Source organism: Cherax quadricarinatus, chromosome 28, assembly GCF_038502225.1.
Source record: "Cherax quadricarinatus isolate ZL_2023a chromosome 28, ASM3850222v1, whole genome shotgun sequence".
In the NCBI taxonomy this organism is placed as follows: Eukaryota; Metazoa; Arthropoda; class Malacostraca; order Decapoda; family Parastacidae; genus Cherax; species Cherax quadricarinatus.
The window spans coordinates 728,783-753,284 of record NC_091319.1 but is presented as its reverse complement, the minus strand read 5'-3'; the positions used below and the strand labels follow the sequence as shown (position 1 = coordinate 753,284).

Sequence of the window (24,502 nt, the reverse complement as noted above, 5' to 3'; positions counted from 1 at the left end):
CTATTATATAACAGAAAGCAGTTGCATATAGAACATTAGCCCATTAAATGCTAACTTTATAGCCTAATTTTCCTACTGTATCACCTCAGTTAGTTACAAACTCTGGAACTACAATTAAAAAAACACACTCTCACTTTAAAACATATTTTCAACATTGGCAGTGAGATGGAATATTGTATTAGAAATGAGGACAAGTAAATGAGTTATTGGGTATGTAAGATGGGTAGGGTAGGAGCAAATATGCACAAGCTGATTAGGGTGTCAATATTTTACCCTAGTACTGGTCAATAAGCCAAGCGATGGGTGATTCACAGCTGCAGGCTCACCCTTCACATTCCAACCTTCAGAAGACTGTCCCTAATTTAAAAGAAAATATATAACAAAGCTCTCAACAAATTCTTATTATAATATTACCAATTAATGTGTAAGTTGAACAACAAAACAGCCAACTCATGCAATGCCCACAACAAAAAATTTACAAGTTTTTCATAACCTTTACACATATACCACCATTCAATATGCACCTGGAGTACAGTACTACTGCACAAAACACAAAATATTTTTAATCTCACTCTTTCACTGTCTAGTCTCCCAAAATTAAAAGTGTTCAGTGTTCACATTAAAAAAAAAATCTGAAATGGTAGAGAAGCTTTTTGTGATGGTAATGACACCAAAATTTTGAAATTTGATGGAAAACTTGTGGAATTATGCAAGTGCCAAATGGTCTGGATGCAATTTACGCAGTGGTGATTTTGCCCACCTTGAGTCCTATTTTAAGCCAATTCCATTCCTCAGTTTGGCCAAATTCTTAGCTACTTTGCTAGTATGCCTTCTTTCAACCAAATACAAAATGTTGCCATTCAGCTATCAAAACTATAAAGTGCACAGAATTCAGCAATTTGGCCAATTTTACACAAATTTAAAAAAAATTCTAATTTAAAAAACAGAGCCCGAAATGAACACTATAGATATTCCTGGCACTAAAGAAACATTTCCTCTGTGCAATAATCATGTCCCCAGGCCTCTCCTATATTATGCTTGCCTTCCATTTTGAATTCATCATACAAAAAAAAAAATGAAGATTTATACCCTATTTCTATGATAATAAAATATAACCAAGAATGATTTGTCATGATTTACATCCTCTCAATAATTGAATCAGACCTAGTAAAAACTCATAAAACAGACTGAGGGATGTAGGGGAGGCTTTACCCATCCTCAGGAATATAGACAAAAATCAAATATTTCTGCTAATTTGAGGCCAATTTCAAAGTTCTTCCAGTGCAGGAACTTATTAAAATCATCTCTATTTCAACAGTTTGTATTCCTTTCTATCAAATGCCACCATAAAATAGCCAATAAAACCATCCTACAAAACACGTCAAAGTTGCTATTTTAAACCAAACACAAGGTCAGAGTTTTGATTTTCCCATCATGCAGTATGGCAGGATTTCTTTTATACTATGTGCAGTCACCATACAGATCTATTCTCTTATATCTAGGCCAAAATTTACTACACACAGCTTTTCTGAGCTGAGCTGAGCTAATGTAGATTAACATCAGTAACTCTGGCAGCAATAACACAGTTCTACATGACAATAAGTCAAAAGGTTAACTGAAGAGGAAGTAGCATACTGAAAACTTTATTAAGATATTGAATGCCTCAGGCTCAAGCTGACAACTCACAAAGAAAATAATCATTGATAGCACATCATCATCATATTAGGCATCAATGACTGACTGGGTAGCTGTTGTGACACAAGCATTAGGTTAAGTATAATCAATCACAACAATGTTTCAAAGCACAAAGTAGATTGGACTTCTTGAAAGAAAACTGTATAATGTTTCAATTGAAATGAAGTTAATTTAGTTAAAAGTAACTGCTTTTCCACTCATCCATTTCTCATATAGGCATAGTACATCTATTAAATACCTAAAATCTTCTATTTTCATTTATTTTTATCTGTATAACATTCACAAAAAAAGAAGACTGATCATAACTAGCACAGCTTTACTCCTGTGTTTTTTCCTGCCTCCAACTTCTTCCATGGTGCCAAAGACCATGTTTTACACAACAGAAAAGGCCACACCACTTTACTTTGAGTCTCATTTTTTCATCCACTGGCAAACTTTTTTCCTTCCAGAATCCTCAACACTTCTGCAACTCTCTTTTCATTTACTTCTATTTAGCAAGGCACAAATTTTCAGATAAAACATCTTTTTTCATTCAAGGTGAAAAGGGGTAGTGTTCATCACCCACGAGAAGTGGGTTCATAAGTTGAGTTACCTCCTCCCTCTTCGTATTAACTTAATAAAAGTCAAATTTCAGTGTCTCTTCTTTTTCCATTACTTGTGCTATTTTATTTCAAAATGAGATACTGTAATGTTTCTTTCCCTTTACTTTCACTTGTATATATTTGCTAAAGGCATTCTTTATTCTTTCTGCACAATGTTTCCCAAGACAAAAAAAGTGGCATTTACTTCACTTTTACATCAAACAACTTAAAGGAATGAGAAATGTTGAAATTTCAGTAGAATAAATTCCTTTACATTGCATTCTTCAATCCTTTAAATAAAGGCAAAAGTAGATAAGCTTTAACCTTTCCTCAAACTCTGCAAACAAGATTTACAATGCACAAAATATTATATGTATATACTACTGCACCAAATACAAGAAATTTACATACCTGGTGACTAGTTGTGTAGCTGATGCTAGTGCTGCTACGAACCTCTTCAACCAGAGTTCTAAGGTAATCATCAGGAACTTGTGACAGTAGTAATCTGCCAGGTGCAAACATGGCATAGTTATATCTTTTAAACTTTTCATTATAAGAATGGACATGACATTATATCAGTGTACATGAGAGAGTAGGCAAGGTTCTATCAACAAATTTTGCTGAGAATAAGAAAAAGTTTTGGAGTGAGAGTAACAGGCTGAGAAAGCCTAGGGAATGAATGGATTTGACCACTAAAAACAGCAGAAGAGAGTTATTAAATGAGAAGCTGGAGATACTGGGACTATTTTGAAAGGTGATAAATGTTGAAGAAATGGAGATAGTGATTTCATGCAAGGAATATCCTCTAGGAGTGAGGAAGAGCCAGATGTGAGTGCGGGGAAGGTGCGTGAGGAACAGGGCAAAGTAACTGAGATTGATGGGATCAAGACAGAAATGTTAAAAGCAGGTGGGGGACATAGTTTGGAGTAGCGCTTTTGTTCAATAAATGAATGAAGGAGGGGAAGGTACCTAGGAATTGGCAGAAAGCATGCATAGTTCCTTTGTATAAAGGAAAAGAGAACAAAAGAGACAAAAATTTATGGGGAATAAGCCTGTTGAGTATGCCAGGTAAAATGCATAGTAGTTATTATTGAAAGAATTAAAGGTAAAACAGAAAGCAGGATAGCAGACTAAATGTTTACATTGAAACATAAAAGTGAACAATATTTAGATAAAGGTAAAGAGGTTTTTCGTTGCATTCATGGATTTAGAGAAGGCATATGATAGGGTGGATAGGTAAGCAATGTGGCAGAGGTTGCCAATGTATGGAATAGGTGGTATAAGGCTGAAAGCAGTTCTGAGTTTTCAAGAGGAGACTCTTTTTCAGTAAAAATAGGCCTTAAACAGGGATGCTTGATGTCACCATGATTGTTGAACATATTAATAAGTGGGGTTTTAAAAGAAGTGAATGCTGGGGTGTTGGCAAGAGGTGTGGGATTAAAATATGCAGAATCTAATACTACAACAAAATGGGAGTCGTTATGGTGGCTTTATGCCAATGATGCTGGGCTTTTGGGAGATTCTGAAGAGAGGTTGCAAAGATTGGTGGAAGAATTTGGGAGGGAATGTAAAAGAAGGAAATTAAAAGTGAACATAGGAAAGAGCAAGGTGATGAGGGTAACAAACAATTTATGTAATGAAAGATTGGATATCAGATTGGAAGGAGGGAGTATGGAAGAAGTGAATGTGTTAAAACATTTGGGAGTGGATTTGTCAGTGGATGAGAATATGGAACATTTAGAGAGACTGGAGCAAAATAGGATGACTTGGAGGATGTATAAATCTGTAGTGGAGGAGAGGTGGGGCAGGGGGACACCCTATGAAAAGTTGGGAGAAGGGGGGGTAAAGATGGTTTTGTATGTGAGGGGCTTGGACATCCAGCAGGTGTGGGTGAACATGTTAAGATAGGAGTGGAGACAAATAGTTTATGGGACTTGCTGAGTTGATGGACTGTGAACAATGTAACATTTTTGTGAAGGGATGTAGCAAAACCGGTTAGCCAGACTTGAGTCCTAGAGGTGGAATGTACAGTGCCTGCACTCTGAAGGAGGGGTGGGAATATTTGAAGTTTGGAGGGGTATCAGAACTGTATTATCAGTGTTCCTCTGGCTAAACAGTTGTAAGAGTGAATGATGGTGAAAGTGTGTCTTCTTTTGGGTCAGCCAATCTTGGTGGGAGGTGGCCGGTGTTAAAATAAAAGAAAATGACAATAACCTAAACTTAACTAGACAAGATAATTTACCTACTACAATTACTGAACCTACAGTAGTAGTGTAATAAATAGCTATTACAATATTGTCATATTTTTTTTTTTTTTAGCACGTCAGCTATTTCCCACCGGGGTAAGGTGACACGAAAAGAAAGAAAAACCCAAAAAGAAAGAAAAAAAAACTTTCATCATCATTCATACATAATCAATGTCTTTCCAGAGGCGCTCAGTTACGACAGCTTAGATGTCCCTCCAAATTGCCAATATCCCAAACCCCTCCTTTAAAGTGTAATCATTGTACTTCCAATTTCCAGGACTCAAGTCTGGCTAACTGGTTTCCCTGAATCCCTTCACAAAATATTACCCTGCTCACACTCCAACAGCTCATCAGGTCCCAAACACTATTTATCTCCATTCACTCCTATCTAACATGCTCATGCATGCTTGCTGAAAGTCCAAGCCCCTCACCCACAAAACTTCCTTTATCCCCTCTCTCCAACCTTTTTTGGAGATGACCCCTACTCTGCCTTCCTTCCACTAAAGATTTATATGCTCTCCAAGTCATTCTACTTTGTTCCATTCTCTACAAATGACCAAACCACCCCAACGTTGAATCTTCAACCCTTTGACTAATACTTTTAGTAACTCCACATCTCCTAATTTCCACACTACGAATTCTCTGCATAATATTTACACCACACATTTCCCTTAGACAGGACATCTCCACTGCCTCCAGCTGCCTCCTCACTGAAGCATTTGAAACCCATGCTTCACACCCACATAAAAGTGTTGGTACCAATATACTCTTGTACATTTCCTTCTTTGCCTCCATGGATAACATTTTTTTGTCTCCACAGATACCTCAATGCACCACTCACCTTCATCAATTCTATGGCTGACCTCATCCTTCATAAACCCATCTGATAACAAGTCAACTCCCAAATATCTGAAAACACTCACTTCTTCTATACTTCCACCCTCCAATGTGACATCCAATTTTTCTTTATCTAAATCATTTGATACCCTCATCGCTTTACTCTTATCTATGTTCACTTTCCACTTTCTTCCTTTACGCACCCTCCCAAACTCGTCCAATGACCTTTGCAACTTTTCTTTAGAATCCCCCAAAAGCACAGTATCATCAGCAAAAAGTGACTGTCAATTTCCATTTTGTATTAGATTTCCTCATAATTTAATCCCACCCCTCTCCCCAACACCCTAGCATTTACTTCTTATACAACCATGGTGACATTACACATCCCTGTCTAAGACATACTTTTACTGGGAAGCAATCTCTCTCTCTCCTACACACCCTAACCTGAGCCTCACTATCCTTGTAAAAACTCTTTACGGCATTTAACGGGTGGGTCATGTTAGTGAAGAAATTATCTGGTTATTCAATTCTCATTGCATCTACTGGATTGCCAAACACTTTCATACTGCTCTTTCAAGATTTCAATAATTTCTTTTTTATAAGGTGTGTATGAATTTCCTTTGTGGAGAGGAGTAACACCAGAAGATGTTATTTTTAAAAGTATTTAAAAAATTTTGTATGCGTGTCTCTTCTGTCTGATAAAAGTACTTTAGTTTATGTTTTACAAAGTCCAGTAACTGCAATTTTTCACTGTAAGTTTACTTTACTTTGTTGTGATATTTATGCTTTTTATGAGCAGTTCAGCAACTCTTCTTTTGTAAAACCTTCTATGTTCTCTTCCTATGCTGATATCCTTATAGACTTTCTCAGCATAACATATTTTAAATAAACCTTATATGCTTCTGTATTCAGCTTTTCCATGCATTGTTCTGGGTTAAAAGTGCTAAGGATGATTTTTTCATGGAATATTTTAAAATGAATAATCATTCTCACCAGTAGGTTATCTATGCATTAAGTTATGCTTTTTATAGGCTGTGATCAGAGTTTATTGTACTCAGTTACCTCCAATTAACCCTTTCACTGTCATGACTCCCAAAATTAAAAATTCTGAAATGATATACCTGGAGAGGGGAGGTGCTAGAGAATCGTTTTCTGGAGGTAATGACACAAAAGATGCAGGTAATGAAACTGAAGATGCAGGTGCAAATTTGGCAGTCTCGGAACAATTTATGCATCAGCAATTTTACCCACTTTGATTTCTATTTTAAACTGATTCCATTTTTTTTACAGTTTAAACAAGCATAAGTGTAAATAGAACTACAAAAAGAAAAAAATCAATCTAACAAAAACTAAACAGTTTTAAGGCGTGCTAAAATTGGCAAAATATGAATACTCAGAAGAAACAGTGGCCTAAATGCACCCAGCAGTGTTTATTTTTACAATTTATTGATGCCAAATTATGTTTTTCAACTGTTTATTTGTTTTCAGTGTCTAAACTATGTATACTAGTACACTAGTACATGGAGAACATTATTCGGTGTAGGTTGATTTACATTTGATATGAGTTAGTAAAACAAGGGTGTGAAAGTCCATTAACTGGGAGTGTCTATAAGCAACTTTGCTGTACATATATAAGTACTAAATGTAAAACAAATGAAAAGATGCCCAACATACTTTATGCTGGCCTGTATTCCAGAATCAACATCACTTCGCATTTCTGATTCATAACCGATACTGGTGTCGTGGCCTTCACTGCTGCCACTGCTCTCATCATGTGCTGCAGCATTAACAAGTAACCATTACTAACATCTCCCCAAAAAATGTAACCAAATACAAAACATTAAGAATACTCATTCTCTTTAATTAAGAGAATTAATACTAAAATATTTACATCACAAAATTTAATATTGTATGCCATATTGCATATGTAGTGAGTTACATCTGGCTAAACCAAGTGCAATATACTTTAAGAAAAATATACATATATTAATAATAACTAAGCCCTTTAAAGGTTTGCAAGATATTTATTATTTTCACACAGTCATTTACTACATTTCACAAATTCGATATACTGAATATTAATTTGTTACCTAAAGATTCTCCTCGACTCATGAAGCTGGTTACTGTTTCTGCAACACTTTCAGTTTGTGGCTCATCTCTGAGTGGAGGGCCTAGGCTAGCTGAAGATACACTTGCTGAAAGTGAGGGTATTCGTGGTGTCCCAGGCAAACTAGGAGAAGGAAGGCTGCCAACAGTGGTTTGACTTGAAAGACTGTCTACACTTAGCTGAGAAGTTGTGCGCTGAGTGGAAGACAAAGAAAACTTACACTTGATATTAGCAATACATCCTTTCTCATGATGGTGGCTAAAATCATATACAGTAGAGCCCTCAATTACTGATGCACTGACATATACAACTGTTGAAATATTATGGAAGGTACTTGTTATATGACACCTTTGGATTTATTATGTTGCAAGTTCAAATGTTGTAAGTTTACTTCAGCTCCCAGAAACCCAAGCATGCCTGCTGAGAGGAAAAGCAAAAGATTACATTATAAGACAAAAGCTCACTTGTTAGTTGGTTATAGTGTGAAGGTGGCACATCATCACTAACTAACAAGTGAGTAAATGTTTCTGTATTGAAACATCATTGCAGACTTGGCTCATACAGGTGATTTTTTTGCCCTGGTTCAGAGTTATTATTATGTTATACCCAAAACAATGTTATTTTCAAAAGGTGATTAAGTAAGAAGGATTGCCATTTTGATGCAGATTGTTGCTGGTGAGAAACCAGGAGCTATGTTCAAAACTCTGTTCCACCCTGAACCAAAGTGTTTAATATCTATGATCAACAAAAGAAGCTGATGCCACATGCTAAGTGTGTGAATCCTATTACTGATACTAGAGTATGTGGGCAAAAGCACTTATGTATAGTTCAGAATATTTACTAAAGGAAGCATTCTGCTATAAGTGGCTTTTTCAATCACAATACAAAAACTATAAAAATAAAAGGTCTTATGTAATGATCTGTGACAGTTGACATGTAGTGAGTGTGTGATGGGGAAGGCTGAAGTAAGTGGAATGAATCCTGATTAAACATCAGTGAAAGTGACCAATGAAGGAAGAAATGTATGGAAGCTGCCTTGATTGCCACCCCTACTGCAATTCCACAAAAATATGAAAGCTTCAGGCTTCTAAACTCATGAGTAGTGACTTTTTTTTTTTTTAGCAAGTCGGCCGTATAAAAAGGGAATTTGTTTGGTATTCTGGTAGCGGGGAGTTAATGATACGTCTTCGGAGGCTTCTTCGTTTATTCTTAAGTAGTGGTGGGTACACAGGCTTGTGTTGTGCCCATGGCCCAGGCAGGGCCATCCCACGAGAGAGAGCTGGGAGGCCTTGTGTCTTGCTGCTAGGCCGCTGTGTGAGTGAGGGTGAGGCAAGTCTGGGCATACTGAAGTGGCAAGGCCTATAGGTGGCAGCACCAGCATGGCGCAAAATATGAACTAAGCTGGCAGACAGCATGGGCTGTCTGTGCAGACAGTACAGGCTGTCTACATACGCTCGGCCACCTACCGCGCGTCGTCCCGACACGACAATACTGGTGGTAAAAGAACTCGGTCTCTCTCTCGTAGGAACAGGGCACAGAACACAAAATAAAAACATATACAGTGGACCCCCGGTTAACGATATTTTTTCACTCCAGAAGTATGTTCAGGTGCCAGTACTGACCGAATTTGTTCCCATAAGAAATATTGTGAAGTAGATTAGTCCATTTCAGACCCCCAAACATACACGTACAAACGCACTTACATAAATACATTTACATAATTGGTCGCATTCGGAGGTAATCATTATGCCGGGGTCCACTGTATACATATGGACATGGAAAAAAAAATTCCTACAGGGAGGGAAGAAAAAACATGTGGGGTGTGCTAAACATCGTGGTCATAGGCAGCGAGCGTCGAAGGGCATCACTGCACGCCTTCCTGCGTCTGGACATACTGCAACACAGGAGACATCGCTGCGGCTGAGCTGTGACATGAAGCTGGAACGGTGAAGCAGACATCGTAGGAGTCGCTGCAGGTTTCACTCAACCTGAGGCACAACATGCTGGTGCCCTCGAGTGAGGCGTCGACAAAACTCGGCAACTGGGCAGGACTTCTGGCAAGCGACTCAGGAGGACACTTCTCGACTGGTACTGTCGCTGGGCTGTCACTGCCGGCGAGCGTGGAGCGAGTTGTGGAGCGAGTCGTGGCAGAGACGACTGGGCGAAACATCTGGGAGTCGTAACATCATACACCAGACTGCAGTGAGAAAGCTAGCAGTCAAAGTGACATCTTCTTTGTGCAGGCTGCTCACTGAAGTTTGTGACACGAGGCTGACACAGCGCCTGCCGACAGGGCTAACTGCGGCTTGGCGAGTATCATTCGGCAGTTGGAGTTATAGCAGAGATTAGTCTAAGCGTCCCCAGACTTGTTTCTCTACATATAACTGCACTCTGAAGGTCTGGAGGTGAAGTGAAACAAATCTCGATGGGAATCGTAGCAGGTACGATTCTGCAGAACATCACGAGCGACGAGCATAAAAGCTTTCTGTACAAGAGGGCTCATACGCTCAGGGCTGAGTAATCAGCTGTCAAACACACTGGTCACACGGGTGACTTAACACAGTGGTGCTACTCAGGTCTGGCTCAGACCTCACTGGACACACGGAAACTTTAAAAACACACCGCGGTACAACAACATGTGAGAACACTGACTGAGAGGAATTAACACACGACATATATCTTCTCTCAATCTTCTCGACAATACTAAAATAATTACTGAACACTCGATGGTGACATCATGTGTCAGGCGTGATGTCGCGAGGTGACGTCAGCAGCACTGTGACGTCAGCAGACATCTCGAGGTGACGTCAGCAGACATCGTGACGTCATGAAGTCGGGCAGCATCGTGGGTGACGTCAATGTGATGCGGGCAGCAGACCACAGCATGTGGCCTGGGCCATCTGGTAACTCACGTAGCTCGTAGGTCTACGTGACATCGCCCACACCCACGTGGCGTCGTGATCCACGTGGCGTCGTGATCTACGTGGCATGCTGGTCCACGTAGCTTCGAGTGGCCTCGGGCACTTGGATACACAGCTCTGGCAATGAATTCACATGGAAAACAGCAGAAAACACAGCAGAGGGAGTGGGCAGTGGTGAGTGGTGTATGGTAGACGGGTGAGCGTGAGTAGGGCGAGCATGGGCAAGGTGAGGAACAGCCACTTCCTCTCCTCTCCTCCCCCACCCACAAATACGTAGAGAGCTCACACTGGACGCAGAAATCACCACAAAACTCACCTCTGGCTTGCTGAAACGACTGTGCTGAGCTGAACAACAACAACAGCAACATACAAGTGACGCTGAACACGTGACTTGAGAAACAGCGTGGGACACTGTAGTGTGGAGTCACTGGGACGCCACTCACAATTCTCGAAAAAATTCGGCAAATTTCGGCTGGATCCTGCTTGTACCTGTGTCTGGGTGCTCAAACGTGCAGACACGACATCAGGATAACTTGTTGAGAGACGGATGCTTCTTGTATGGGATGATGAAGTGAAGATGACTTCATCCCTCTTCCTTCCTCGCTTTGGGCAAACACACTGCTGCGACCACCGCTGGTACCAATTATAAAAAGGGAATTTGTTTGGTATTCTGGTAGCGGGGAGTTAATGATACGTCTTCGGAGGCTTCTTCGTTTATTCTTAAGTAGTGGTGGGTACACAGGCTTGTGTTGTGCCCATGGCCTGGGCAGGGCCATCCCACGAGAGAGAGCTGGGAGGCCTTGTGTCTTGCTGCTAGGCCACTGTGTGAGTGAGGGTGAGGCAAGTCTGGGCATACTGAAGTGGCAAGGCCTATAGGTGGCAGCACCAGCATGGCGCGAAATATGAACTAAGCTGGCAGACAGCATGGGCTGTCTGTGCAGACAGTACAGGCTGTCTACAGCCATCTCCCACCGAGGCAGTGATATACTATAATAAAAAACATGGAAAGGCTACATAACAGCCTAGTGATTGATGATGATGCAAATGCTACTACGAACAGCTGACTTATGAGAATATATTAAAGGAAATCATAGAGAAAGGCAGCTACACATCAAATACATACTAATTGTTGATTAGAGTAGTGGAAGAAAGTGCACCGAGTACAAAAACTTCCACTTAAGAAAAGATTGCTCAAAGATTTAAGGCATTTCAGTAGATTTCAAGCCAAAGCCCATGCTGGTGTACCATTCTGAAATGCCAAGGGTCATAAAGTCTTTCATGACCCTTGGCATGAGTACAAAAAAGATACATAAAACAGCATAAGCCTTTATTTTAATGCTCAATGGGAACTTTATCAAGTTACAGAAAAAAATGTGTGAACATGTAAAAGGGACCTAGGTAGTAAGGTGGTAGACAGAAACTGCCCAAGTGAATGTAAAACGAAAGCCCATAACTGTTTTACATGATGGTAGGATTGCTGGTGCCTTTTTTCTGTCTCATAAACATGCAAGATTTCAGGTACGTCTTGCTACTTCTACTTACATTTAGATCACATTGCACATACATGTACAGTGGAACCCCGCATAGCGATATTAATCCATGCAAGAGAGCTCATTGTTATGCGAAATTATCGTTATGCGAATGAATTTTCCCCATAAGAAATAATGGAAATCAAATTAATCCGTGCAAGACACCCCAAAGTATGAAAAAAAAAAAAAAAAATTTACCACATGAAATATTAATTTTAATACACACAAACTGAAAAAGGCATGCACAGTTGCATGACACTTACTTTTATTGAAGATCTGGTGATGATTGATGGGATGGGAGGAGGAGAGTGTGTTAGTGTTTAGAAGGGGAATCCCCTTCCATTAAGACTTGAGGTGTCAAGTCCTTTTCTGGGGTTACTTCCCTTCTTCTTTTAATGCCACTAGGACCAGCTTCAGAGTCACTGGAGTTCTGTCGCACAACATATCTGTCCATAGTGGCCTGTACCTCACGTTCCTTTATGACTTCCCTAAAGTGTTTCACAACATTGTCAGTGTAATAGTCACCAGCACGGCTTGCAATAGCTGTGTGAGGGTGATTTTCATCCATGAAGGTTTGCACTTCAAGCCACTTTGCACAGATTTCCTTAATCTTTGTAGTAGGCAATTTCTTCAATTTCTCTCTCCCCTCCTTCGAACCAGTTTCCTCAGGTCTGGCCTCTTGCTGTTGAATTTGATCTATCAGCTCATCAGTGGTTAGTTCTTCATTGTCCTCCTCCACCAACTCTTCCACATCATCCCCACTAACCTCCAACCCCAAGGACTTTCCCAATGCCATAATGGATTCCTCAACTGGCATAGGATTCTCAGGGTTAGACTGAAACCCTTCAAAATCCCTTTGGTCTACACATTCTGGCCACAGTTTCTTCCAAGCAGAGTTCAAGGTCCTCTTAGTCACTCCCTCCCAAGCCTTACCTATAAGGTTTACACAATTGAGGATATTAAAGTGATCTCTCCAAAAGTCTCTTAGAGTCAGTTGAGTTTCTGAGGTCACTACAAAGCACCTTTCAAACAGAGCTTTTGTGTACAGTTTTTTGAAGTTTGCAATAACCTGCTGGTCCATGGGCTGCAGGAGAGGAGTGGTATTAGGAGGCAAAAACTTCACCTTAATGAATTTCATGTCCCCATAAAGTTCATCTGCCACGTCTGTAGGATGACCAGGGGCATTGTCTAACACCAGGAGGCACTTAAGTTCTAATTTCTTTTCAGTTAGGTAATCTTTCACATTGGGGGCAAATGCATGGTGTAACCAGTCATAGAAAAAGTCCCTAGTGACCCATGCCTTACTGTTTGCCCTCCACAGCACACACAAATTTTCCTAGAGGACATTCTTTTGCCTGAACGGTCTGGGAGTTTCAGAGTGATACACTAATAAAGGCTTCACTTTGCAATCACCAGTAGCATTGGAACACATCAACAGAGTAAGCCTGTCTTTCATAGGCTTATGTCCTGGGAGTGCCTTTTCCTCCTGAGTAATGTAGGTCCTGCTTGGCATTTTCTTCCAAAACAGGCCTGTTTCATCACAATTAAACACTTGTTCAGGTTTCAGTCCTTCAGTTTCTATGTACTCCTTGAATTCCTGCACATATTTTTCAGCTGCTTTGTGGTCCGAACTGGCAGCCTCACCATGCCTTATCACACTATGTATGCCACTACGCCTCTTAAATCTCTCAAACCAACCTTTGCTGGCCTTAAATTCACTCACATCATCACTAGTTGCAGGCATTTTTTTAATTAAATCTTGATGCAACTTCCTAGCCTTTTCACTTATGATCACTTGAGAGATGCTATCTCCTGCTATCTGTTTCTCATTTATCCACACCAATAAGAGTCTCTCAACATCTTCCATCACTTGCGATCTCTGTTTCGAAAACACAGTTAAACCTTTGGCAAGAACAGCTTCCTTGATTGCCTTTTTGTTGCCCACAATAGTAGCGATGGTTGACTGGGGTTTACTATACAACCTGGCCAGCTCGGAGACACGCACTCCACTTTTATACTTATCAATGATCTCTTTATTCATCTCTATAGTAATTCTCACCCTTATTGCTGTAGGGTTGGCACTAGAAGCTTTCTTGGGGCCCATGGTCACTTATTTTGCAGATAAAATCACCAGAAACACTGTAATAATACGAAATGTTCCGATTGTATGCTTGGATGTTACCGCGGAGGCTGGCTGGTAAACAATGCCACCGGCAGAACATGTGAGGCTGGCTAAGGGCGCACATTAGACGCGTCTCGGACGAACAGCATTGAGCGGGTTTTTTAGCGGTATGCGAGGCAAAATCTTAGCGATAAAATGTAGCGGTATGCGGATTTAACGTTATGTGATGCCAACGGTATGCGGGGGTCCACTGTACAAGCAAGCAAGCAAGCAAGCAAAAAAAAAAAAAAAAAAAAAAAAAAAAATATATATATATATATATATATATATATATATATATATATATAAAAAAATATATATAAAATATATATATAATAATAAATATAAAAATATATATATATATATATATATATATATATATATATATATATATATATATATATATATATATATATATATATATATATATATATATATATATATATATATATATATATATATATATATATATATTGGCTGATACCTATCTCCAATACACCAGGGAGGAAGGAGGGGCAGCTGCCAGCTTTAGGGAGTCCCAAAAGTCTAGAAAATATGGAGAACTTGCCCATCATTATATGTTTGTTCCCATAGGCTCAGAGACCCTTGGCTCATGGGGAAAGAGTGCATCTAATTTCCTTAAGGAGCTGGGAAAAAGACTCATCAGGGTAACTAGGGATCCCAGGGCAGCTAGTTTTCTGTTCCAGCGGCTCAGCGCGGCTGTTCAAAGGGGTAATCCATGCTGCATTTTGGGCACACGCCCCAGCTCTGAGGAGCTGGATGAGATTTTCGCCTTATAATCGGTGATACACACGTAACAACATGTATACATATATATATATATATATATATATATATATATATATATATATATATATATATATATATATATATATATGCCACCTTTATATCAACAATGTATCTCTTAAATCTTCTGTGCCATATTATGTAATAAAATATTCCTATTGGTAAAAAAAAAATAGTTTAAAAGATGGGGTGGTAGGGGAAGTGGAATATTCAAATGGCTTCAGGAAGAAATCCAAATATTCTTCCTTGAAGCCTTTTTATCCACTTCTCTGAGGCTATGGGTCCCACAATTTACACCAGAGGTGGACCCCGTCCTATATATATATATATATATATATATATATTTTTTTTTTTTTTTTTTTTAACAAGTCGGCTGTCTCCCACCGAGGCAGGGTGACCCAAAAAAGAAAGAAAATCCCCAAAAAGAAAATACTTTCATCATCATTCAACACTTTCACCACACTCACACATTATCACTGTTTTTGCAGAGGTGCTCAGAATACAACAGTTCAGAAGCATATACATATAAAGATACACAACATATCCCTCCAAACTGCCAATATCCCAAACCCCTCCTTTAAAGTGCAGGCATTGTACTTCCCATTTCCAGGACTCAAGTCCGACTATATGAAAATAACCGGCTTCCCTGAATCCCTTCACTAAATATTACCCTGCTCACACTCCAACAGATCGTCAGGTCCCAAGTATCATTCGTCTCCATTCACTCCTATCTAACACGCTCACACACGCTGGCTGGAAGTCCAAGCCCCTCGCCCACAAAACCTCCTTTACCCCATCTCTCCAACCCTTTCGAGGACGACCCCTACCCCGCCTTCCTTCCCCTATAGATTTATATGCTTTCCATGTCATTCTACTTTGATCCATTCTCTCTAAATGACTAAACCACCTCAACAACCCCTCTTCTGCCCTCTGACTAATGCTTTTATTAACTCCACGCCTTCTCCTAATTTCCACACTCCGAATTTTCTGCATAATATTTACACCACACATTGCCCTTAGACAGGACATCTCCACTGCCTCCAACCATCTCCTCGCTGCTGCATTTACCACCCAAGCTTCACATCCATATAAGAGTGTTGGTACCACTATACTTTCATACATTCCCTTCTTTGCCTCCATAGATAACGTTTTTTGACTCCACATATACCTCAACGCACCACTCACCTTTTTTCCCTCATCAATTCTATGATTAACCTTATCCTTCATAAATCCGTCCGCCGACACGTCAACTCCCAAGTATCTGAAAACATTCACTTCTTCCATACTCCTCCTCCCCAATTTGATATCCAATTTTTCTTTATGTAAATCATTTGATACCCTCATCACCTTACTCTTTTCTATGTTCACTTTCAACTTTCTACCTTTACACACATTCCCAAACTCATCCACTAACCTTTGCAATTTTTCTTCAGAATCTCCCATAAGCACAGTATCATCAGCAAAAAGTAACTGTCAATTCCCATTTTGAATTTGATTCCCCATAATTTAATCCCACCCCTCTCCCAAACACCCTAGCATTTACTTCTTTTACAACCCCATCTATAAATATATTAAACAACCATGGTGACATTACACATCCCTGTCTAAGACCTACTTTTACTGGGAAGTAGTCTCCCTCTCTTCTACACACCCTAACCTGAGCCTCACTATCCTCATAAAAACTCTTTACAGCATTTAATAACTTACCACCTATTCCATATACTTGCAACATCTGCCACATTGCTCCTCTATCCACTCTATCATATGCCTTTTCTAAATCCATAAATGCAATAAAAACTTCCCTACCTTTATCTAAATACTGTTCACATATATGCTTCAATGTAAACACTTGATCTACACATCCCCTACCCACTCTGAAACCTCCTTGCTCATCCGCAATCCTACATTCTGTCTTACCTCTAATTCTTTCAATTATAACCCTACCGTACACTTTTCCTGGTATACTCAGTAAGCTTATTCCTCTATAATTTTTACAGTCTCTTTTGTCCCCTTTCCCTTTATATAAAGGGACTATACATGCTCTCCGCCAATCCCTATGTACCTTCCCCTCTTTCATACATTTATTAAACAAAAGTACCAACCACTCCAACACTATATCCCCCCCTGCTTTTAACATTTCTGTCATGATCCCATCAGTTCCAGCTGCTTTACCCCCTTTCATTTTACGTAATGCCTCACGTACCTCCCCCACACTTACATTCTGCTCTTCTTCACTCCTAAAAGATGGTATACCTCCCTGACCAGTGCATGAAATTACTGCCTCTGTTTCTTCCTTAACATTTAAAAGTTCCTCAAAATATTCTCGCCATCTACCTAATACCTCCATCTCCCCATCTACTAACTCCCCTACTCTGTTTTTAACTGACAAATCCATACTTTCCCTAGGCTTTCTTAACTTGTTTAACTCACTCCAAAATTTTTTCTTATTTTCATTAAAATTTCTTGACAGTGCCTCTCCCACTCTATCATCTGCTTTCCTTTTGCACTCTCTCACCACTCTCTTTACCTTTCTTTTACTCTCCATATACTCTGCTCTTCTTATAACACTTCTGCTTTGTAAAAACCTCTCATAAGCTACCTTTTTCTCTTTTATCACACCCTTTACTTCATCATTCCACCAATCACTCCTCTTTCCTCCTGCCCCCACCCTCCTATAACCACAAACTTCTGCCCCACATTCTAATACTGCATTTTTAAAACTATTCCAACCCTCTTCAACCCCCCCACTACTCATCTTTGCACTAGCCCACCTTTCTGCCAATAGTCGCTTATATCTCACCCGAACTTCCTCCTCCCTTAGTTTATACACTTTCACCTCCCTCTTACTTGTTGTTGCCACCTTCCTCTTTTCCCATCTACCTCTTACTCTAACTGTAGCTACAACTAAATAATGATCCGATATATCAGTTGCCCCTCTATAAACATGTACATCCTGGAGCCTACCCATCAACCTTTTATCCACCAATACATAATCTAATAAACTACTTTCATTACGTGCTACATCATACCTTGTATATTTATTTATCCTCTTTTTCATAAAATATGTATTACTTATTACCAAATCTCTTTCTACACATAGCTCAATTAAAGGCTCCCCATTTACATTTACCCCTGGCACCCCAAATTTACCTACTACTCCCTCCATAACATTTTTACCCACTTTAGCATTGAAATCCCCAACCACCATTACTCTCACACTTGATTCAAAACTCCCCACGCATTCACTCAACATTTCCCAAAATCTCTCTCTCTCCTCTACACTTCTCTCTTCTCCAGGTGCATACATGCTTATTATAACCCACTTTTCACATCCAATCTTTATTTTACTCCACATAATCCTTGAATTAATACATTTATAGTCCCTCTTTTCCTGCCATAGCTTATCCTTCAACATTATTGCTACTCCTTCTTTAGCTCTAACTCTATTTGAAACCCCTGACCTAATCCCATTTATTCCTCTCCACTGAAACTCTCCCACCCCCTTCAGCTTTGCTTCACTTAAAGCCAGGACATCCAGCTTCTTCTCATTCATAACATCCACAATCATCTCTTTCTTATCATCTGCACAACATCCACGCACATTCAGACTTCCCACTTTGACAATTTTCTTCTTCTTATTCTTTTTAGTAATCTTTACAGGAAAAGGGGTTACTAGCCCATTGTTCCCGGCATTTTAGTTGACTTTTACAACACGCATGGCTTACGGAGGAAAGATTCTTATTCCACTTCCCCATGGATATAAAAGGAAAAGTAATAAGACCAAGAACTATTAAGATAAAATCAAAGAAAACTCAGATGAGTGTGTATAAATAAATGTGTACATGTATGTGTAGTGTGACCTAAGTGTAAGTAGAAGTAGCAAGACATGCCTGTAATCTTGCATATTTATGAGACTGACAAAAGACATCAGCAATCCTACCATCATGTAAAACAATCACAGGCTTTCGTTTTACACTCACTTGGCAGGACGGTAGTACCTCCCTGGGTGGTTGCTGTCTACCAACCTACTACATATATATATATATATATATATATATTATATATATATATATATATATATATATATATATATATATATATATATATATATATATATATATATCTATATCTCGGTGGGAGACAGCCGACTTGTTGAAAAAAAAAAATATATATATATATATATATATATATATATATATATATATACACACACACACACACAACTCTGGGTTTTCTTCTATTTTCTTACTAGTTCTTGTTCTTGTTTATTTCCTCTTATCTCTATGGTGAAGTGGAACAGAATTCTTCCTTCATAAGCCATGAGTGTCGAAAGAGGCGACTATCATGCCAGGAGCAAGGGGCTAGTAACCCCTTCTCATGTATACATTACTAAAGTTAATAAGAGAAACTTTCATTTTTCTTTTTGGGCCACCCTACTTCAGTGGGATACTGCCAGTTTGTTGAAAGAAAGAATATGTAAAATAAAAAAGGATAATGCAGGTGATGGGTTTGCCTAGCACACTGATCACAGGTTGATGCTCACCAGATGTACTGTGACCCCATTCACCTGGTCTGACCAAATTCAGTGTGCTTTAAAAGATAACATTCTTGGGCTAGCTTCTGTGCTTGACAAAGCTCCATAAAGTGAAACCTCATTAAATAAAAGGCTTACTCAGTCTATGTATCTTTGATTCACCATTTGTTGGTTTCTGCCCAAGTTGCATTTAGTACACCTATCATTAGTGAGCATTCCTAATTTATGTACAGAACAGTACTTAATAATTAATTATCTATTTTTCCAACACATGTTCTTCTTTCACCCATTATCTTCACTGTATAATATTGACTTAATTTTAAAAGGCATATATAAAAAATCCAGGAATGCATCTGCAGCTTCATAAAGGAAGTCTACTGAAAATTGCCTTTATGTATGGTACTGTATATAATGTATTGCAAACTGGTCAACTGGAAAATGACAGGTTCTGGTGAAATGTGTGTGTTATTAAGGACCACATGTATTATAGTTAAGTATAGATTTCCCCCTTGCTTCATATGGATTCACACACACATGGTTTACAAGAATATTGAAAATTTTTAATATGTAGAATTAAGTGTTGATGACCTGTCAGAACTAAGTAGCACAGCTTCTATGAGCCAGATACACATGTACAGCATAAAGCAAGGAACACCTGTAATAGCCAATGCAACTACAGAAGATATTTTTCTTCTTATAGAAAACATATCCGATAACTTGAGTGAACATTAAACTCCTACCGATGTAATTAGTTCAAAATGAACAGAAAATCAATACGAACTTATGAATAAACAGGATTTTTATGTACCTTTTTTTATCTTTCGTGTTCCCGTTTTGATATACAGCATACTGTATATCATAAGATTTTAATGTAAAGGGCAGTTCAACAAGTTCACATAAGCTGTATCACACAGGATTTCCCAGTAAAAACACTCCCTTTGTTTCAGTGTCAAGTAGTCATGATGCAACAATGTAGCAATGCCTCAAGATGTTTAGATATGAAAAAATTATAAGAAAAATGTATCAATCTAACCCTTTCAAATATGTATCTCTATTAATAATAACATGTCTTCTCCAGGGGGAAGTGGAACAGAATTCTTCCTTCAGAAGCCATGCTAGTCGTAAGAGGCGACTAAAATGCCGGGAGCAAGGGGCTAGTAACCCCTTCTCCTGTGTATATATCACTAAATTTAAAAAGAGAAACCTTCGTTTTTCTTTTTGGGCCACCCTGCCTCAGTGGGATACAGCCAGTTTGTTGAAAGAATAACAATAAGGCTAACCTATTTGCAATAAAATCTCAAATGTATAATCCTTTGGAAACGGGGATAAAAATATTCATAATCATGTCTTAATAAAATGCAAAACTTACTTGTGGTGGAGGTGGAGCAGGCCGTTTATTAGGATGAACTGATGGTGGGCATTTGGCATACCACTGTTGACGCAATTCTACTAACTTATGGAGAGCATCATGCTCACTCCGGGCATAATGCCCACCACGTTCACTTGCATTCAAATGTGTGGCTTCAATACATCCGTCAATGAATTCCAACATCTCAACTGGGGGAGCCTGTAAGTCATATATATATATACGTATATATATATTCTACATGTAGAGTATATACAAAAATATAACAGTTACTGTATGATCCACAATTATGTGTATACATTTCATGCATACATACAGTGGATCCCAGTGAATTTGTGGTTCAGTAATTCACGGATTTTTCCTTAGAATCTAACTAATAATTGTTCACGGAAATCACCGCAAATTCGCGGAATTTTTGGGGGGGCTTTCTTCGTGGCAATATATAATATTTTGTGTGTTTTAACACTAAATGTTAAGAAAAATGTAATTTAATAATTTTGTAACACAAATATTAATGTAAATTCAGCAAAATTTCCATAAAAATATAATACAGTGGACCCTCGCGTAACGAACACATCACATGACGTTAAATCCGCCTAGTGATACATTTTTAACGCAAAAATTTTGCCTCGGCTAGCGCTAAAAAACTCGCTCAACGCGATTCGTTCGAGACGCGTCCACGTGCGGCCTGAGCCCGCCTCACTTGTTCCGTGGGTGCCAGTGTTTACAAGCCAGCCACCGCGGTCGCTTCCAAGCATACAATCGGATCATTTCATATTATCACAGCCTTTTTAGTGACTGCACCTGCAAAATAAGTCACTATGGGCCCCAAGAAAGCTTCAAGTGCCAACCCTACAGCAAAAAGAGTGAGAATTACTATGGATATGAAGAAAGAGATCATTGCTAAGTATGAAAGTGGAGTGCGTGTCTCCGAGCTGGCCAGGTTGTACACAAAACCCCAATCAACCATCGCTACTATTGTGGCCAAGAAAACGGCAATCAAGGAAGCTGTTCTTGTCAAAGGTGCAACTTTGTTTTCGAAACAGAGATCGCAAGTGATAGAAGATGTTCAGAGACTGTTATTGGTGTGGATAAACGAAAAACAGATAGCAGGAGATAGCATCTCTCAAGTGATCATATGTGAAAAGGCTAGGAAGTTGCATGACGATTTAATTAGAAAAATGCCTGCAACTAGTGATGATGTGAGTGAATTTAAGGCCAGCAAAGGTTGGTTTGAGAGATTTAAGAATTGAAGTGGTATACATAGTGTGATAAGGCATGGTGAGGCTGCCAGTTCGGACCACAAAGGGGCTGAAAAATATTTGCAGGAATTCAAGGAGTTCATAGACAATGAAGGACTGAAACCTGAACAAGTGTTTAATTGTGACGAAACAGGCCTGTTTTGGAAGAAAATGCCAAGCAGGACCTACATTACTCAGGAGGAAAAGGCACTCCTAGGACATAAGCCTATGAAAGACAGGCTTACTCTGTTGATGTGTGCCAATGCTAGTGGTGATTGCAAAGTGAAGCCTTTATTGGTGTATCACTCTGAAACTCCCAGAGTGTTCAGGAAAAACAATGTCATCAAGGCTAATTTGTGTGTGCTGTGGAGGGCAAACAGTAAGGCATGGGTCACTAGGGACTTTTTCTATGACTGGTTACACCATGCATTTGCCCCCACTGTGAAAAATTACCTAATTGAAAAGAAATTAGACCTTAAGTGCCTCCTGGTATTAGACAATGCTCCTGGTCATCCTTCAGATGTGGCAGAGCGACTTTCTGCGGAAATGAGCTTCATTAAGGTCAAGTTTTTGCCTCCTAATACCACTCCTCTCCTGCAGCCCATGGACCAGCAGGTCATTTCCAACTTCAAGAAACTGTACACAAAAGCTATGTTTGAAAGGTGCTTTGTAGTGACCTCAGAAACTCAATTGACTCTAAGAGAGTTTTGGAGAGATCACTTTAGCATCCTCAATTGTGTAAACATTATAGGTAAGGCTTGGGAGGAAGTGACTAAGAGGACCTTGAACTCTGCTTGGAAGAAACTGTGGCCAGAATGTGTAGACAAAAGGGATTTTGAAGGGTTTGAGGCTAACCCTGGGAATCCTATGCCAGTTGAGGAATCCACTGTGGCACTGGGGAAGTCTTTGGGGTTGGAGGTTAGTGGGGAGGATGTGGAAGAGTTGGTGGAGGAGGACAATGAAGAACTAACCACTGATGAGCTGCTAGATCATCTTCAACAGCAAGAGGCCACACCTGAGGAAACTGCTTCGGAGGGGATAGAGAAATTGAGGAAGTTGCCTACTTCAAAGATTAAGGAAATGTGTGCAATGTGGCTTAAAGTGCAAACCTTTTTTGATGAAAATCACCCTCACACAGCTATTGCAAGCCGTGCTGGTGACTATTACACTGACAATGTTGTGAAACACTTTAGGAATGTCATAAAGGAACGGGAGGTACAGGCCTCTATGGACAGATATGTTGTGCGACAGAGGTCCAGTGACTCTCAAGCTGGTCCTAGTGGCATTAAAAGAAGGGAAGTAACCCCGGAAAAGGACTTGCCACCTCAAGTCCTAATGGAAGGGGATTCCCCTTCTGAACATTAACACCATCCACAGTCTCCCCTCCTCCCATCCCATCAATCATCACCAGATCTTCAATAAAGGTAAATGTCATGTAACTGTGCATGTCTTCTTCAGTTTGTGTGTATTAAAATTAATATTTCATGTGGTAAAATTTTTTTTTGTTCATACTCTGGCGTGTCAGGAACGGATTAACTTGATTTCCACTATTTCTTATGGGGAAAATTAATTCGCCTAACGATAATTTCGCCTAACGTTGAGCTCTCAGGAACGGATTAATAGCGTTAGGCAAGGGTCCACTGTACTGTACTGTATAAATTTTTTAGTGCTGTAGAGAGAATGGTATTATTCATTACTGGTGAGTACCTGTACATTTAACTTTACTTTTACTAAATTAAATTATTACCCTACATTTACATTATGTATACCAAACAAAACAGGGTTGCATGAATTACAGTATACCAAAGACAACAGGCTTGCATTAATTACAGTACATGTGGGGTAACATCGGTATTTTACATTCTAGTACTGTGGGAGACATAGCAGTACAGTATTGTATACGGGTTTATCTTTACAATTTTTTTTTTAACGTACTAGTACGGCTTACGCACCAGGGTTATTGACGTACTAGTACGCATAAATTCCAGCACCTTCAAATCTAGCGAGAGAAAGCTGGTAGGCCTACATATGAAAGAATGGGTCTATGTGGTCAGTGTGCACAATATAAAAAAAATCCTGCATCACACAGTGCATAATGAGAAAAAAAAACTTTGACCATGTTTTTGGTTTAAAACAGCGACTTTGCACTGTATTTTTGTGTGGTATTTATGGTTGTATTCTAGTTTTCCTGGTCTCATTCTAGAGAATGGAAGACATATTACAGAAATTGAGATGATTTTGATTGGTTTCACAATGAAAAGTACCTTGAAATTGAACTCAAAATAGCAGAAATGTTTGATTTTTGCCTATGTTCAAACGTAAACAAATCATGCCATGCGTCCAATACACATCAGCTGGGGAGTCTAATATTTTTTCACAAGTGTGCTGATATTATTTATACCATTTCTACACTAATGCAGCAGTCTGTATAACAGCAAATCTTCAGTTTTTTGTGAGAATAAAAATTTAAAGTGGAA

The 24,502-nt window shown here is 39.2% G+C and overlaps 1 protein-coding gene across 2 annotated transcripts in view; it reads right to left on the bottom strand.

The window, feature by feature from the left end:
• LOC128693139 (NCK-interacting protein with SH3 domain) overlaps nucleotides 1-24,502 on the bottom strand; it is a 62,282-nt gene that overhangs the window by 28,571 nt on the left and 9,209 nt on the right. Inside the window, exons 3-7 of one of the 2 annotated variants that reach the window (XM_070089285.1) lie at nucleotides 20,788-20,985; nucleotides 7,450-7,660; nucleotides 7,034-7,136; nucleotides 2,688-2,781; nucleotides 274-357 (exon numbers count right to left, since the gene is read on the bottom strand). In XM_070089285.1, the coding sequence (XP_069945386.1) occupies nucleotides 274-357; nucleotides 2,688-2,781; nucleotides 7,034-7,136; nucleotides 7,450-7,660; nucleotides 20,788-20,985 (690 nt within the window). Of the gene's footprint in view, nucleotides 1-273; nucleotides 358-2,687; nucleotides 2,782-7,033; nucleotides 7,137-7,449; nucleotides 7,682-20,787; nucleotides 20,986-24,502 lie in introns of both variants that reach the window. The other variant, XM_070089286.1, reaches the window with a different exon arrangement.